The sequence below is a fragment of the Macrobrachium rosenbergii genome, chromosome 26 (assembly GCF_040412425.1).
Source record: "Macrobrachium rosenbergii isolate ZJJX-2024 chromosome 26, ASM4041242v1, whole genome shotgun sequence".
Taxonomy (NCBI): Eukaryota; Metazoa; Arthropoda; class Malacostraca; order Decapoda; family Palaemonidae; genus Macrobrachium; species Macrobrachium rosenbergii.
In genome coordinates, this window is record NC_089766.1 from 4,570,100 (window position 1) to 4,586,540 (window position 16,441).

General features: G+C 35.0%; 1 protein-coding gene across 1 annotated transcript; it reads left to right on the forward strand.

Annotated features, from left to right (window-relative positions):
- The first annotated feature begins 197 nt into the window (after positions 1–197).
- On the forward strand, positions 198–1,823 carry UQCR-Q (Ubiquinol-cytochrome c reductase ubiquinone-binding protein). The gene is made up of 3 exons (XM_067127974.1): positions 198–320; positions 1,101–1,256; positions 1,518–1,823. Exons 2-3 carry the CDS (start codon positions 1,103–1,105, stop codon positions 1,610–1,612), a joined length of 249 nt encoding a protein of 82 aa, XP_066984075.1. The 5' UTR covers positions 198–320; positions 1,101–1,102; the 3' UTR covers positions 1,613–1,823.
- The last annotated feature ends 14,618 nt before the right edge of the window (positions 1,824–16,441 follow it).

Sequence of the window (16,441 nt, forward strand, 5' to 3'; positions counted from 1 at the left end):
CCCCCAACGCAAGAGACATAACTGAAATTACACTATACTCGGTGGAATATAAGTTGATATACGTACAATGTTAAAATTCCAAGTAAAACAATTACAGACAACAGTTAATTTTAGGAAAATATTTTAAAATAATAAAAAAAGCTGCTCTAATTAAAAGTAAGGCTATTAAATCCAAATTTACTTAAATGAAGTTCCCACTAAACTGAGAATCACAACGGAAATCATAAACCTTCACTATTTGGTAGATTTCTAAAATCAGCTGCTGGGAAAGGGAAGACATTATACCGACGTTTCACCGTGAGAAGATCTTCAATTATTAAGTAATTTATCCGTTTTTTTTAGTCATTATTCCGAAATTTTGTTAGAAATAAGTTATATAGTGATTAATTATTCATTTTAAGTGATAAGGAGAGTGAGAAATTAGGGAATAGACGTATATTTTATAATGTTTTTATTGGGGGACATCCATAATGGTGTCCGGTCAGGTTACGCAATTATTTAATATTCGTTTATTTTAAAGCCGTAACCTATTTTATGGTATAAACTTGCATATGTTCCATTTATTAAGTAGCCTACGTCGAGATCTACTTTAAATTCTTGGGATTTTACCGTAGCCTGGGCTAGCTTTGGGACCGGAGGCTATAATGGGGGTCAGGCTAAACTTATATCAGTTCACCTTCTCAGACGTAGTTATATTTTTATATTAAGTCGAGTTATATTAGAAAGTTATGGCGAATTATTTGCTTCTGAGTTCCATTTATTAAGAGACAGGCGTAGCTTTCTATTCGCAGGCTAATCTAGCCTGATCGAGGCCGGGCCAATCTAGCCTGATCGAGGCCAGGCTAATTTTACAAGTGTAGTCACCTTCTCCGACATAATTATTTTAAAAATTTTTAAATCATATTTAAAGAGAATTGGTTAATTATTTTCTTTTAACTGTTTTACAGAAATAGTTTTCGAACCACAGGCTAAACTAGCCTGATTGAGGCCAGGTTGAACTTGTCAGTCTGGCCACTTTTTCCAACATAATTATTTTATTTATTTGAAGTCAAGTCATATGAAAAGAGAATTTGGACATTATTTGCTCATTTTTCTTTCAGAAATGGGTCACGGATTCGGACAGCTGGCCTACGTCAGGGGCATCATCAAGTTCTCCATCTCTCCGTTCGAGCAGAGAGCATTCGCTGGCGCGGTCAGCCATGGAGTCCCCAACATGTTCAGGAGGTTCCGCAGCCAAGTCTTCAAAGTTGCGCCTCGTAAGTTTACTCTGTAGTAATTTATTAGAAATACATTTTCTTGATTTTCTTGATTTTCCAGGTCTTTAAACAGTGCTGTAAAATATTTGCAGTAAGAAATATATTGTACGAATGCTTAAGTTTCAATCAATATTGAAATATTGATTTTAGTTCCTACAGCTCATTTATGTATTAATCGTGTACAGTACGTTATTTTAATAAGAAATGCCAATCACTAATGTATGTAAACTGACGATTCTTCGAATGTCCCGTTTTCCACAGCTTTCATCATCGCCTACCTTGTTTACCAGTCAGTCGAATCCAAACACTCCCAGATGATGAGGAAGAACCCAGCTGACTATGAAAATGACGAGTAAACCCAGCAAAAATTTCCATTGACATTTATTATGTACGATTATTATTTATTGTAAGAAAAGTTCATAATTTTTTTATATGTTGGTCTGCAAACTTTCAAAGTTACCATTATTTCGTGGAGCATAGAAAAATTGTATAGTATCATTTTTTCAAATGGTGGTATTTTTACCTATGTATATAGAAACCCAATAAATGATCTTGAAGTTTACATAATCTTTTCTTACACCTTTGGTAAAATATATGTGGAGTATTGATGCTAAGTAATCTGTTCTTATAGAAAGTGGACTTTAAGTGAATATCTGGGGGTCATATATTCTAGATTGCCCCATGAAACTTGGAAATCTTTTCCTGTAGAAAATCTGGTCAAATTGAATGTTGTACCCTAAAGGGGTTCCATTTAATGTACTTGGTAACTGTTGAAATGTTGGATATTAACAAATATTGGACATCCTCCAATGGAAATTTCTACAAATGGGATATAAAATTTAGGTCTGAAGCCAAGCGATAAGACCTACGAGGTCATTCAGTGCTAAAATGAAAATTGTGTGTAACAGGAGGAAAACCTTGTAGCTGCACTATAAAACAATTGTTTTTCGTATGTGAAAAGTAAGATGGAAGGAAGAAAATATGAACCGTGATACTGTAACAGGAACGAAAGGTGTTGTAGTTGTGGGCTAAAAGAACGCTGCCAAGAACCTCAAGTAGTACCTACAGTCCACTGACAGCCTAAACCCCTATAGAGTAGAAATGTTTGGACATTGCTATTAAGTATGAGCCCTTGTCTACATTATTACTGGTTTGCTACTACACTCATAGTATCGAATGTGTATTCCTGAACGTGCTGCCATTTTCTTAATGTGTAATAAATTTGGATCAAAGTATATTTGCAATGTGTGAATCACCAAAAACAAAATTCACTGATAGTCTCCTGGTAATATTTTTAACTGCTGTGTACATTGCCTTGTAGTCAAGATAATGTTTGAAGCAATGCACATTTCCAGTGTAATATACAGTGTTGTTAATGGCAGAAATTAAGAAATATTGCACAGAAAACATTTTCACGCTGGCAAGCCCCTCCATACAGACTAAGAAAACTATATTTTTACAGTAAAACAATCTTTTATACAAACCCATGATTCTTTTACAACAAACACATTATAATTAGAAAAGCCTGAACTACTATTTGGGAGGGAGGACGAAGCAGAAGAGTCCTGACAAGAAAGACACAACTGCCAGTACCAAAGACCTGTCCACAAGGAGTTAGTAAAACCAAGTCCAAAATGAGTTTGCAACAGAAGAAACTAGAAGTTGAGCACCTCTGTAAGTAATAAATTTCCTAAGGAAGAACCAAAAGACATAGTGTCTCTCAGCAAGAGATACAATAGTAGGTACCCCAAAAAAGAGGCAGGCCCTGTATGACTGATTGCTGAGGAATCATGAGCATAACCAATCCACTTGGCCCATCACAACAAACGGTTCCACTGGATACATATTAGGATGCTGAGTGACATCACAAAAAATGAAATTCAGCAAAGGTACTCTGACAGTGCCAGTTGCCCACAAGAGGCATGGCAGAGAGCCACAAACAGTACAGTACAGTACTTAGAAACCAGAAAGAATAATAGGACACAGGTCTATGAGCTTAAACTCTGAGGGGTATAGAATTCTCCTTCACCACAGTCACTACCATACTATGGTATTGGGGACCTACCTTAAAAGACATGCATACTATAGGCTGCTGACTCCTCTTTCCCCCCTTATTTATAGCATATACATACCTAGAGTACTCAGCTTTTTGTCATATCTAAATTCCTATTATTGAACTAAATAGTTGGTCTAAATTAGTACCTGTTCCCCAAGGAGCCTTAAAAACTGGAACAGACCAAAGTTCTAGAAGCTGGACGGCTGTGTAGGAAGGTGTCCAAGGAGAAAGGATGAAAAGTAAAAGGCAGAAAATATGGCATCTGTAGTACCCCACAGGGTTTCTATAGTATGCTTAAAATACTCTACAACAATACTTGTTAGCTCAAGTTCTAAGTTTGTGAGAATTTTGCACAAACTGATTGCCTCTGTCTGAGAGATCTAATTTTATGATCATGTTGACAAAAGAAATTTAAGATTTAATTGCTCCCCCCCAACCCCCTTCAAGATACAGCTGACTGAGTTTGTCAAACCTAGGACTCTTATTGTCACTCTTCTCATTTGTGGATGGATGGATGGATGGATGTATGAGTTTTAGGGCAAAGCCCAGGCACTGGGGCCAAAGAAGCCATTCTGTCTGTGAGTTAATGATTTGGTTCAATTTTATGATAAATGAATGAATTGAAGAAAAGAAAAATAAATAATATATTTAAAATTAATTAAATTTTATTAAAAATGTTTATAGACTTTAAAAAGGGGATGAGAGCAGAAATATCTCCCCCCCAAAATATCAACCCCTTCAAAATATCTGGGGCAAGATAATGTGCAGTTAGCATCTCACCACTGCAAGACTGAGGCTTTGATGGGTCAAATAAGTGTGCCCAACCTATTCTGCTTAAAACTATTTCTGTTCGTCTATCCACTGGAAAGACGAAAGCCACGGCTATACTATTTCTGATTTTTCATACTTTCTATTATTGGCAAGAGAAGAAGTCCATCTTTCTTGCCATTTGTTTAAAATATAAGATCTAAAAGGACCTTTTAGGTCTGTATTCTCATTTGTGGGATTACTGCCAGTGACTTCAATTTACATGCTAAATTTGGAGAACTTCTTTCTTGCATGAGCTTATATTATACTACATGCAGGCATGGGAACACATGAGTACCTGAATCATACATGTGAGGCAATATAGTACTATGATCTTAAAATAAATAATCCTGCTTTGTCGCAAGTGGTACATTAACAGGATCTGCGTTAGACACAATATTTCCCATACTGACATATCAAGACCAGGAGAATAAGAATGGACCTTTTTCTTTACCTTTATTTGCAGATACATAATAATTTTTGTAAATTACTAAAGATACAGAGGATTTCCTCTAACCAAACAGGCATTCTTTGCCATTCCAAAATATGTCTGGAAAACACGACATTTCCATTCCCATTTCTTATGTTATTTTTCTTGGGTTGTGATACAAACAGCAGCAAATAGATGCAGTACTGTACTTTCAATTATTAATAGTTCAATACATTTTCAAGATTAAAAATTCATTGCTCTTATGCCTACAATGATTGACTTTTAATGCATTCCAAAAATTTCTCAATTTTCTAAACACACAGTATTCTTGATAAACACTTCAACTTTAATCAATGTCATATTATTTTACACATTAAATATGAAACAAGCATTATACAATAAATACAAAGATGGTCTACATTTTCATAAGAGTTTGAGAAACAGATCTATTTTGTTTTTCAAATATAAATATGACAAAACATAACAATTTCAAGTCCAATAAGACAAGTAACTACAACAAAATGAACTCTAATAAAAAAAAATTAACACATCTCGTAACATAACTGCACAAAATAGATTTTTAAACATAACAGCAAAGCTGCTGATTAAAACACCCCTACACGAGGCTGAATATTCAAATACGCTTCTTTTCTCCGAGTATTTACCAAATACGATAATGGATCCACTAAATAATGGGCACTTTGAAATTTTGCATTTTCTTCCCACTGAAACAAAGCTCTTTTCCACATTTTACAAAATAATCTTAAACTGTAAGAGGCAATATACTTACCCATACTGTGCCCGGTACACCAATCTCTATTCTATATCTCAAAAATTTATTTCCCATCTAACATATAACATACAGTAAATCCTTTCAACTTTCAAGCATTAAAAAGTTGTTTCCACTAACCCAGCTTATACACAAAGTTGCCCATTATGATGCTTTCTGTGTGTCAAACTTTTACATCAATTTGGAAATGTTTGAAACTCTCACAATAACTTTCAATTTTGCAATGCACTGGCATAATGTGCCCACATGTGTACAAGCTGGTTCATGCTGTATATTAATCCTATTTCATAGCCTGATGGAATAAGACTTAGTGGACCGCTGATTTATGAAATGAGCACTACAGACTGCTAGAGCCATTACACTTGTGTGAACACCAATTATCAGCAACATACAATAGTTACGGTATAGTCTACAACAACTTAATTTAGTGTAAAAACTGCCGAGGTAATTTTTAACCACTGTAACTTGAAAACGCATCAACATGAAAAATCTTTATAAAAGAACAGGAATAAAACTTTTACAAAAAATGCAATTTTAACTCAATACATATGATAAGAATACCAATAACTAAAAATGAATATAACTAGAAGTTAACATACAACAGGTAAACAAGTTACTGTAATCATCTATAATTGTATGTGCCAACAATTGCAAAATACAGTAATTGCTGCCTCTAATATTCCCAAAGATACCAAGTTGTTCTACCAATATCCTCGACACAGAACAGCAATACCAGTCTGTAGATCAACCTGAGTTAAACTGGAGTACTATGGAACTAGCTGTGATTTGTGTAAACATCCAATTATAACTAAATATAAAATGGTGTTGGCACTTTACAAGCAGTCCCTTAGAGTTTGATTTCAGCTTACGAGAGAGAGAGAGAGAGAGAGAGAGAGAGAGAGAGAGAGAGAGAGAGAGAGAGAGAGAGAGAGAGAGAGAGAGAGAGAGAGTTAAAAATGTTTGAAAAGACAATACTGACCTAGTAGGTCTAATCTGACTGGTAAACTGAATTCAACATCCGAAGACAGCTGTGGCCTGTCAGTAACAAAATGTGATATTTATACTATTAAGACTTGGGTTCCCAAGTGTCCTCAGAGATGAAAATTTCTGACGAAAGGCTATGGTCAAATTTCCATCAAGACATATTCTCTACTGGCAAACTACATTTTATTCCCATCGGTATCCCACTGAAAAACTTACCTTTGCAATCCTCATACAAGTGGCAAAATGTTTTTGCCAACTAAGCTATGCTGAAGATCTTGTAAAAATTACCCAGTGTATTTTGCATAAGACCTTCAATTATTGCAACTTTAAATATCTACGTAATAATCTAACAGTGCATATAAAATGGATTTAAATTTTTGCATCATGAGATTTATATAATTTAACAATTAGGATCTATTCTTACGTGCAAACACTACTTGAAATCAAATAAATCACTGCGTAATTAATTGAAAGTCTTTTTATCGTCAACATAACTGTTCACTCATCTGCTTGAATGACTTACAAAGATGTGCTTCCCTGAAGTTTTGCAAAGATACACTCCTTGAAGGTAACACACCTCCACCAATAACAATCATCTTTTGGGTGTCAGCTAAGCCATAAACCCACACACACATACCTTTAAACAGTTAACAGGTAAACAAAAAATCAGGTATTGAGAAAGAAGAATAATTTCAGTATACTATGAATGAAAGATACACGTAGACTTGGCCTTCTTAGAAGGCGATGAAAACAAAATGCAGACAAAATTTTCAAGAAGCTGTACAACTGATCTGTTACTCGTATTACATCACTAAAAATGGAAGATTTCTATCACTGAAACTAACGAAAACCAATTTCATTAATGCTACGCTAAGGAAATTTGCCTCACAACTTGACACTATAACTTCAAAATCTTTCATTTCATGAACACTGAAAAAAAAATACTTACCATGTTACAATGTTTCACATTAATTAAACACAAGCATTTTCAAAGAATCAGAACTTCTGAATGCAAATCTTTAACACCAAAGCTCAGAAGAGCCGTGAGCGATGACTTAATTCCTCTGATGCTTTGAAAAAGTCCTTGTATAATCATATTAGAGTCATCATAACTTCTTCCGCCTGCTAACCACAGATTGCATCCAATTCAGGTTAAATGAACTGAAGTTTTGGCTTTGCCCAAGCTTAGTCCAATAATATAAACCAATCACAGAGATAAAATGTGTTTAACACAAACAAGGCGAGACTTTCAGCTTGCCCTGAACTCCATAACCTACTGCTTAGTACAGTATTGGCAGTACAAGGAAGAGGTATACAGCACCATCAGTTATGCATCCTCAGCTCCTACCTACACCCCAAATCATTTATCACCTCGTGCTTGCTCATAGAGCTTTCATGCCTAATAGAATGAACTTCAATTAAAATGGCAGTTTAATCACACAATCATCATCTCACTGGGCTACAGTGAAGGAATAAAATTTTGAAGACTTAAATTTCATTTAAGAAAAATACTAAAAACATTTTAATTACATGTAAAAATTATAAGTTTTAAATAAGGACTTTTTCTATTACAGCACAGTAACCATCTTTATGATGGCTGGTTCTGGCAACTTTTGACAACAGTCCTTGGAATGATGCCTACCTTGTCAAGGTACACATACAAAAAGTAAACGATAATATACTTCCTATGCATAAATTTCTCTCATACATAGCTATACTGTCTGCTGAATAAAAATAACTGTGCAGTTTCCTGCATTTAGATCTATTTCAACTTTCAAAAAACTTCTATCGTAGAACTTCCTGCTGCTCTACAAATGCTAACCCATACTAAACTTTATCCACCGATGTCATTAGCCATGCCTGGAGCAAAGTGTAGCCCTCATATTCTGTGTCCTTTGACAAAAAACAACCCTTTCATCTTGAATTGAACAACTGACCCACTGAAACATTACTTGACAGAACTAAAATCAGAAAGTACATAAACAATGAAAACAGAGACGTGCAGAATATAAAACAGTGTCTAGAACAAAGGCTCTGGAAATATTGATACAGTTTTATAGGAAGACAACCTTACATGTGTATATGTGTACATATATTGTATATACATACATATATATATCACAATATTATTACTATATCCTTACTGCCAATGTTATCTAGATTATAAAGAAATCTGATTACATCACTTGACTTATCTGCATAGAAATTTTCAATCTCCTATGGTATAAAGTAATTGACAGTAGAAGTAACTAAAAAAGAATACACTGAAAACTTTTTAAAGTCTCTCTAGACTTGAAAGAAGAAGTGAAACTATCCTTTACCGTGTTACACAACCACCTACTTCAATGTACTGCCAATAAGCATATACCAATAACCAACTCTGACATCATTTTGCAAGAATTTAGTCATCGTCTGTCATGATGTTACATAATGGAAAATCACAGACTACTATCATGACAGTAAATTAAACGTACTATACAACTTCAGAGGCGCAAATGGTCAGGGTTGGTCATCATTCACGTATTTTATACGTAATCCATCACAGAACTGTTAAATTGCATTAGCTTTCCTTAATACCTAAAGCTTTCCCTTGCACAATTCAAGATACAGAACCATCAAATACCTACATATACCTTTGCAATAATGATGCTTGGCATCCCTTGCTCGCTTACCCTAATGCTCAAGAACCAAGCCCAAACAGGTTCAGAAGCCCCTTGAAGAGTAAAGACCAAATTCAAACCTTTGGTAAGAATGATTAAAACCTCTGCTACGAACTTGCAGTTAAATATCAAATAACAAAGGAAGCAAAGCTACAAACTGAGGCCACATCCAGTCAGTTCCTAAGAAATCACGACTATCTAAGATTGATGATGGAAACTGAATTGATGAAACGCTGAATTACTCTTTCCTATTTGCCTGAATGTTTCATTCTAACCATTCAAGACCAGTCATTGAATGGAACATACCATCAGGATGCCTTAAACCTAGGATCAACTTGCAGCAACACCACTTACAATAGTAATTTAAGACTTTACTCTGCCGGTAACATCCGAAGCTCACTTGTAAAGCCCAAGATTAGTGAGATGACCATTACCTTCAGCACCAACACAATCATTTAGGAGGAAAGCACCTTTGGGTACGCTCGCAAATTATTTTTGTCAATCTCAAGTAAATCGTAAATTGAATATTTTTTCTGATCATATTGATAAGAAGTTTTTTTCTAAAAGTTTTTATTCCACTTTTGGAATTTGCAACAATCCACTGAAAACATGACCTTTAGCAGATGCGTTCCTCCTATTCATTTCAGAGACATGGAGCACCAAACAGCCAGCCAAGTGTTGCTAAGCTCCTAAGCAATATGCTCTCAGCATTCTGATACCCTACGTTTAACCATCACAGCATACAAAGCTTTTTGAAGCTATTAAACTAATGTGCGGCAGTGACTGATTTATTGTGAAGGAAGGGACTGGCTCTTTTTTTTTTTTTCACAGCAGGCAAAATGTGATAAAACACTCTCTCCGTCAATATTCTCAAAATCTCTCTGAGAATACTGTCAACCATTCACACTTCATACAATGACACTGTCTCGAGGTAGTTCTACAGCTTATAGCATTCTCAGTAAACAGAACCAGTCCAGCCCTCTCCGAAGTATGACAGCAGACTGAACATTGAAGTGATACAAGAAGTTCAGCCATTTGACAGATGCCAGTGCCAGATTTACATTTTACGATGCCTTATTGAATGCTTTCCAGTTTTCAATACTGTCTCCAGATGACTTGTGTGTCTACCTTAACTATTAATACTATACTAAATCACTGGACAGGCTGTGATAATGCCTTCAAGAACTCAAAAATATACTCTTGCTCTCAACATTCCACTTATCCAGTTTGAGGTGAAATTTGAAAGTTGGATGGCACTTCATCACTTATAAAATCTAATAAAATTGTATTTGAATGGTGCAACATTCACTTTCAAGTACAGTAACTATATTCTTCAATGCAGTACATAATATAATTTATGTACAGAAAATCTTGCCCTGTTACAAACACTCCCTGATAATATGACTCAACTGTGACATTATCCCAAAGAGGAAAGTGTAGTACTTTGCAAGTTGCAAAGTATGTCACTAACTTATGGTTTTGTAAAATATTGATTATTTGTCACTGTATTATATACAGCAAGTCTTGTGATAATCTTAACTAAGTCTAAAATATCTTTCTACCAATAAAATATGAATGTCCAACAAACTGATACACTAAAGCATTAATTTACAAAATATGAAATAAATGTGGTTGGAAATAAGAAAATGGTACAAGCCTTGTAACCCTTCATTGAGGACGATTTGTTTCCTTTCAATTTGTAACTTTCACACGGCAAATGCTCAAATTTCAGTAGTCGTTTTTTTCTACATCCATTTCAACTCAAAAAATCTGAATTAGTGTTAAAGATCAAGTATTTAGAAAAACTACAGTAATCTACTGTAACTTTCCCTAATACTGTGCCATAAGAACATGGATATAGCCAACTGTAACAAGGCATTCTTTACTGACTGTGGTGTAACTGGAAGCATAATCATAAAAAAATTGTTTCTCCAAATTACTACATTACCTTTCATATACACAAACTCTTCTGCAAGAGCTACAAGTTATTTTAATTGCTATATTTGTGAAATAAGACTCATTATTAACTATAAAAACCACTTTTGTGTAGCTCGTCCGCTATGATCTAAAATGAGGCAGTTATTGTAAAAGTAATATTGGCACCGACCCATAGGAAAGCCAGTACCGTGCTAATTGCTAATGAATCCACGTGGCAACTAATGTAAAAGACCAACAATAATTAAAAGCCTACCAGGAAACACTTTTTTGCGAGTATTTCTGTTCACAATACCTGAATGTCTTTAGCACTTCAAATCCTACAACCATGAAGGATGAAGACCTTATTCAATAGTTTTTTTAGCAGCATACGGTTCTTCTCCTACTTATTATGTCCATCTTTTCTGCACAGACCAAACTCAAAGCGTGAGAGACAGAAAAATATCTAATTCACTGACATACTGATAAATATTATCCCATTTTCTGAGTATTTCAGTCAAATTCAAACCGAAAGATGTTGTGGATAATATATGGGTTTTACATATTTTCTTCTGAATTATGCTTAATTCTTCCACAAATAGACTTCATAAAAGAGGAGCTATAGATTAAAGTTACTTAATTTACTGTCATCACCATTAAATTTTTACTGTAGTACATCCAAGAGTACTGTACTTCATCAATACTGATCTATAGTGATTTATGGTAATTTCCATTTAAGCATGGCACTGGAGTAAGCTTGCACACCATAAGCATGCAGGAAAACTTTCTATGATCCATGATGCTTCAGGAGGGGACAAATTATGTGGCCATTTTACTCCCCCTACATCTATGATTTTTGTTTCCTCTATGACCTGGCTACATTATGCTTTCATTTTTTATTTACCTACATTAAGCTTTCCATCTACCATCTGCCTTAGCTATGCATAGCTTTGGTGTTACCAACACTTCAAATGTCCAAATCCTTCAAACCAAATTTGCCAGACTCATAGTTCTAGTTCTAAAATGAAGTGTGACTCTTAACATAAATTGTATATAGTTTCAAAACATTTCCTCTACACAAGAATATAAGCCAGGTGCCATTCAAAGTGTAGCCTGACACTGAATCTTCACAAGTAAACTCACAAAAGTGATGAAGTTTACAACACACTGCAGTACTGGAACCTAATGATTTTGACAAATACCAATCGCTTCTATTATTTCTGCTCTCTTCACTATCACAAGTGCAAAACAATATACAGTACAGTACATATCCACTACAGTCAATGGACATTGCAGTTCAGTTAGTCATTGTTGGGGCGACAAGAAAGAGCCACATCTGTGTCTTCTGATTCCTACATCACATCAGATTCAAATAATGATGACCAGAGAGATGTTGATCTATAGACCCTGATACAAAGTTTTTCTGCTTTTATCATATTTCAAAGATGAATGATGATATCAGTGGCTTCTGGCCATCTCAAGATGAATATTTAATACCTAAGAAGAAGTTCAACTGCTGGTTTCTCCTCAAATCCAAACCAAGTGTATCCAATAGCACCATTCAAGAAAAGTACGGCAAATAACAAATCAGATGTGCCCATTACAGTTTTAAAGAGTTCGGACTAAAAAATACCAGATTATTTTCCTTAAAAATACTGATACCCAACAACCAGTCCACAGCAATCAAGCACCAAGAGCCTCCGCTCCACTTTGGTTACAGACCAGATGATCTCAAATATCATGTTGAGAAAAAAACTAAGAAAAATCCCAATATTTACACTTGTGCTTTTAAAAAAAGTGGCATCTCTTTGACATAAGGGAACACAACGATTTATTTCTAGTTTAAATGAAATTCTTCAAGGTTCAACATAATTATTTCTTAGAAAGGTCGATGTGAAAATAAGCTGGTTACTGACATATAATTATGTACACACAGGTAGTTATATGGAGGAAACATTAGACTGGAATTTCTTGAAGATTCCATGAAAAGGTCCAATGATGTACTGTATTCATGAATCAATGGTTCTTGCAAAAGAAATCAGGAAAAATTATGGCACATTAGAAGTAGGTGTTGACAACCTTACGTATGTATTAAAGCTTAAAGAGCGTATGTTTTTGGACTGATGACACAGAATAGCACTAAACATGCACACTCTTCAAATGGAAATCATGGTACAAAATACAATTCATCTTGGTAAACTCATCTGCATTCCACTCACTGAATATAAATCATGTGTGTTAACCTTCAATCCAAATGATGCCTTTTTGCAATTCTTATATTTGAGATCAACCAGACTCTGTCCACTATCCATAAGTGTAACATCAAAACATCTGTAGTTGTAAAAGGAAAAAGTAGTGGTCTGTTGCCTTATTTACCAATCAGCAAAAATAAATTAAAAAATACAGTCACAAAAGTTCTATAGTTTTCGAGGTAGTAATAAGCACATTTCCATAATACATCCCTGGATAATAAAATAGCCTATGCTTTCACCACATTCGCAAACACACTCGGCACATTTAAACCACTAATACAGTATACCATAAAAAAAATATAATGGTCCTACATGAGATAAAAACTGACATGAACAAACACAAATGTCAGTTTAATTGCTAAACACACACAACACTCACACTTATGCAGTATTACTATTGGAACTTCTTACTCATGATATGTGATAATCCTAATCATGAATATGCACCACACAGCTTGATGATTGGTCCACTATTTCAAGGAACTGAATTAAACTGAACATCAGCAGTAGAACTATACTGTACACATTTCCGAAGTGAATTTCCCTTGCGTCGAGATACTTCACTCGGAATGGATCAAGTGAAACTTTCGGTTATTGCACAAATGGAACAAGTCTGGAGTAGTGAAAATAAAGCCTTCTAATTTTTCTGGTTTCATATGAGTTTGTTTCTGTTGTCGTAAACCTGACATCTCTGCCACCTGGCAAGCACGCACGCAAGCACACACACACACGCACACCTGAGGTAATCCGTTACAAGATTCAATTTACTTTTCTATTAATTTTTCAATGTTTTCTGGCACTGGCAATCTGCTGTGAGGCCACATTGGCAACAGAACACATGCTGCAAAGCCACAGCTCAGCAATAATACCTTGAGTCCAACATCACACAAAATATCACATAAGCAATTTAAAACACCTTCCCTTCTACCTGACCCTAAGCATTACCATCTTGATAAGTATCACGAAACACCATTATCCTAACACAGTCTCTTTTTACTATTCAGGCTTGATGTACCATATGTTACTTTCATTATTAGGGCGGATAAGCTACCTATCCTGCTACCCCAAATATGAAATCAAACAACATAAAAAAAGAAAGAAATTGAGACTCTTGCATTTGCGACTGTAAGTTAACACCTGGAGTTTCTACAAAAAACTACCTGTAAGGAACTTTTGGTGAAGTATAAAAAATCTTAATTCCATCATTCAAAGTTACTCAAATTTGCATTTGTAAACAATCAAGTTCTAACATCATCATTACTTACCTTAATAGTATGTTGACATTGTCACACTTACCAGCAACTCTGCATATCATCATAGTGACTGGAAAAATTCCAGGCGACACATACCTGCATTGCTGCCGTCATCAACCATTCACTGGATACATGGACTAGCTCAAATAAGGTTGAAGCCTTGCCATACCTTGATTTCAACAGACATGCATAATTCCTTTTACTCTTACTATTGGGCTCAACTCTCTTTCCGCTTTGTCCCAAGGCATAATGAGAAAGTGATCGTGTGTATATGACAATTACCTCATTAATTACCTGATGAATTTTTTTTTTTCTAAGAAAAATCTTTGCTTATGCACTTCACTAACAGAAGAAGTGCACTTACCCTACCTATACATACATTCATCTTGACCAAATTAACGTGAGCATACTTGTAAAACAAAAGTTATACTTTGCTAAACATGTCCACGCACAAATTCTGGGACTAGTATACAAAAGTTCTTCGATGTTTTCGATCATTTTGACATACCCCGATGAGATGCTTGTTTGACCATCAATGACGGATCAGTTTTTATTCAAGATTGGCCAATTTCAAAAATTAAACAGCACCGTGAAAGAATTTAACTGAAAATAAGCATAAATATTTACTGGCTTTCAATCCACCTGAAGTCTGAACACTGAAAACTGAAAGGCAATATTCCAGCCATGATTTTAACCTAACCTCACTTGAATCTGTAAATGATGAATAACAACAAAACTCCACAGAAGTATTCACAGATGGTAACCTCGTGTGTGCCAATGTCGTTGGCTTCTCTAGCATTCATCCTTATTATTATTATAATAAAGAAGGTTACTGAAGCCAGTGAGTCAAAGCTTCTCCAGTGTACTAATATCACTGTGAGATGAACTAGATTACAAAAGGATACTAAATTTATTCCTCCTAAACATGAACAGAACTTGAACCTGAATTCCAAAGACAGTTTACTGAAGGTTTATATATAAGGTATGTTCGTGACTACCAACCAATTCTGGACCATGTTCAGACCTTAGGCAGAGTGAAGCTCTTCTTTATAATAATACATACATAAGGCTCTAGCATAAGAATGGTTTTAATCATCATGCACAGTTGCAATTTCCATTAAATCATAAACTCTTTTATCACGATTGCAAAGTTTGTGCATTGAAGAACCCTTTCAATATGCTTCCAAGCAAACTCAAGGCAAGCTGTCAGTTGACACACAAGTACTGAATAAGCCTTCTGAAGTGAGTCTTCAATACAAAATAACAACTTCACATCATGAGAAAAACCTCCAATACTAGTGCCTTCAGATACATCTTGATTCACTAGACTTAAAAGATTATCTAACAGACAACAAGAGAATGAAATATTGAAAACAGTCAATATCTAAAAAGTTTTCACGGTGTTTTTCTTTGAGCAAAGACGGAAACAGTCGTCCTCTCATCTAGGCAGACTGAGGCATCGAACATCAAAACATGGGGATTTGAGAAGGTGAGTTTGAGGATACATATAATAATTCTGCCAAAACATGGGACATCAATTTCCAATCACTTCTGTGAGACAAGGTTTGTGATGCTTTGTGAGGACCATTTCTTCGTATACCATTAAATCTTCTCGGGGGTGCAAGATTATGAATGATCTCACCATACAGCCTACAATATCTGCGCCACCTTTCACAGGCTTTGTGTTTAACTTTTACATACAGATCTAAATTTGGGTGATGTCAACATTCAAAGCTACAATGATGTAAATTACCAGTTTGATAAAAACTGCATCTATGTAACAGATAATCTATCACAAATGACTCTAGAGATATTTTCTATTGTAATACACTGAGTATACATTATAATTACATCTTTTCACTGATATCAGTATACAAGTACACATCATTATGTGTATATACTACAGTACTGGAAAAAAAAATCCAAGAAAAAAAATAAACGGGGATAAACAATGGCTCTAACAATAAAGCAACAGCCATAACAAGTAATAAAATGGTTCTCACAAGACATCATGACACCTCCACCTCACCTAAAAGTTA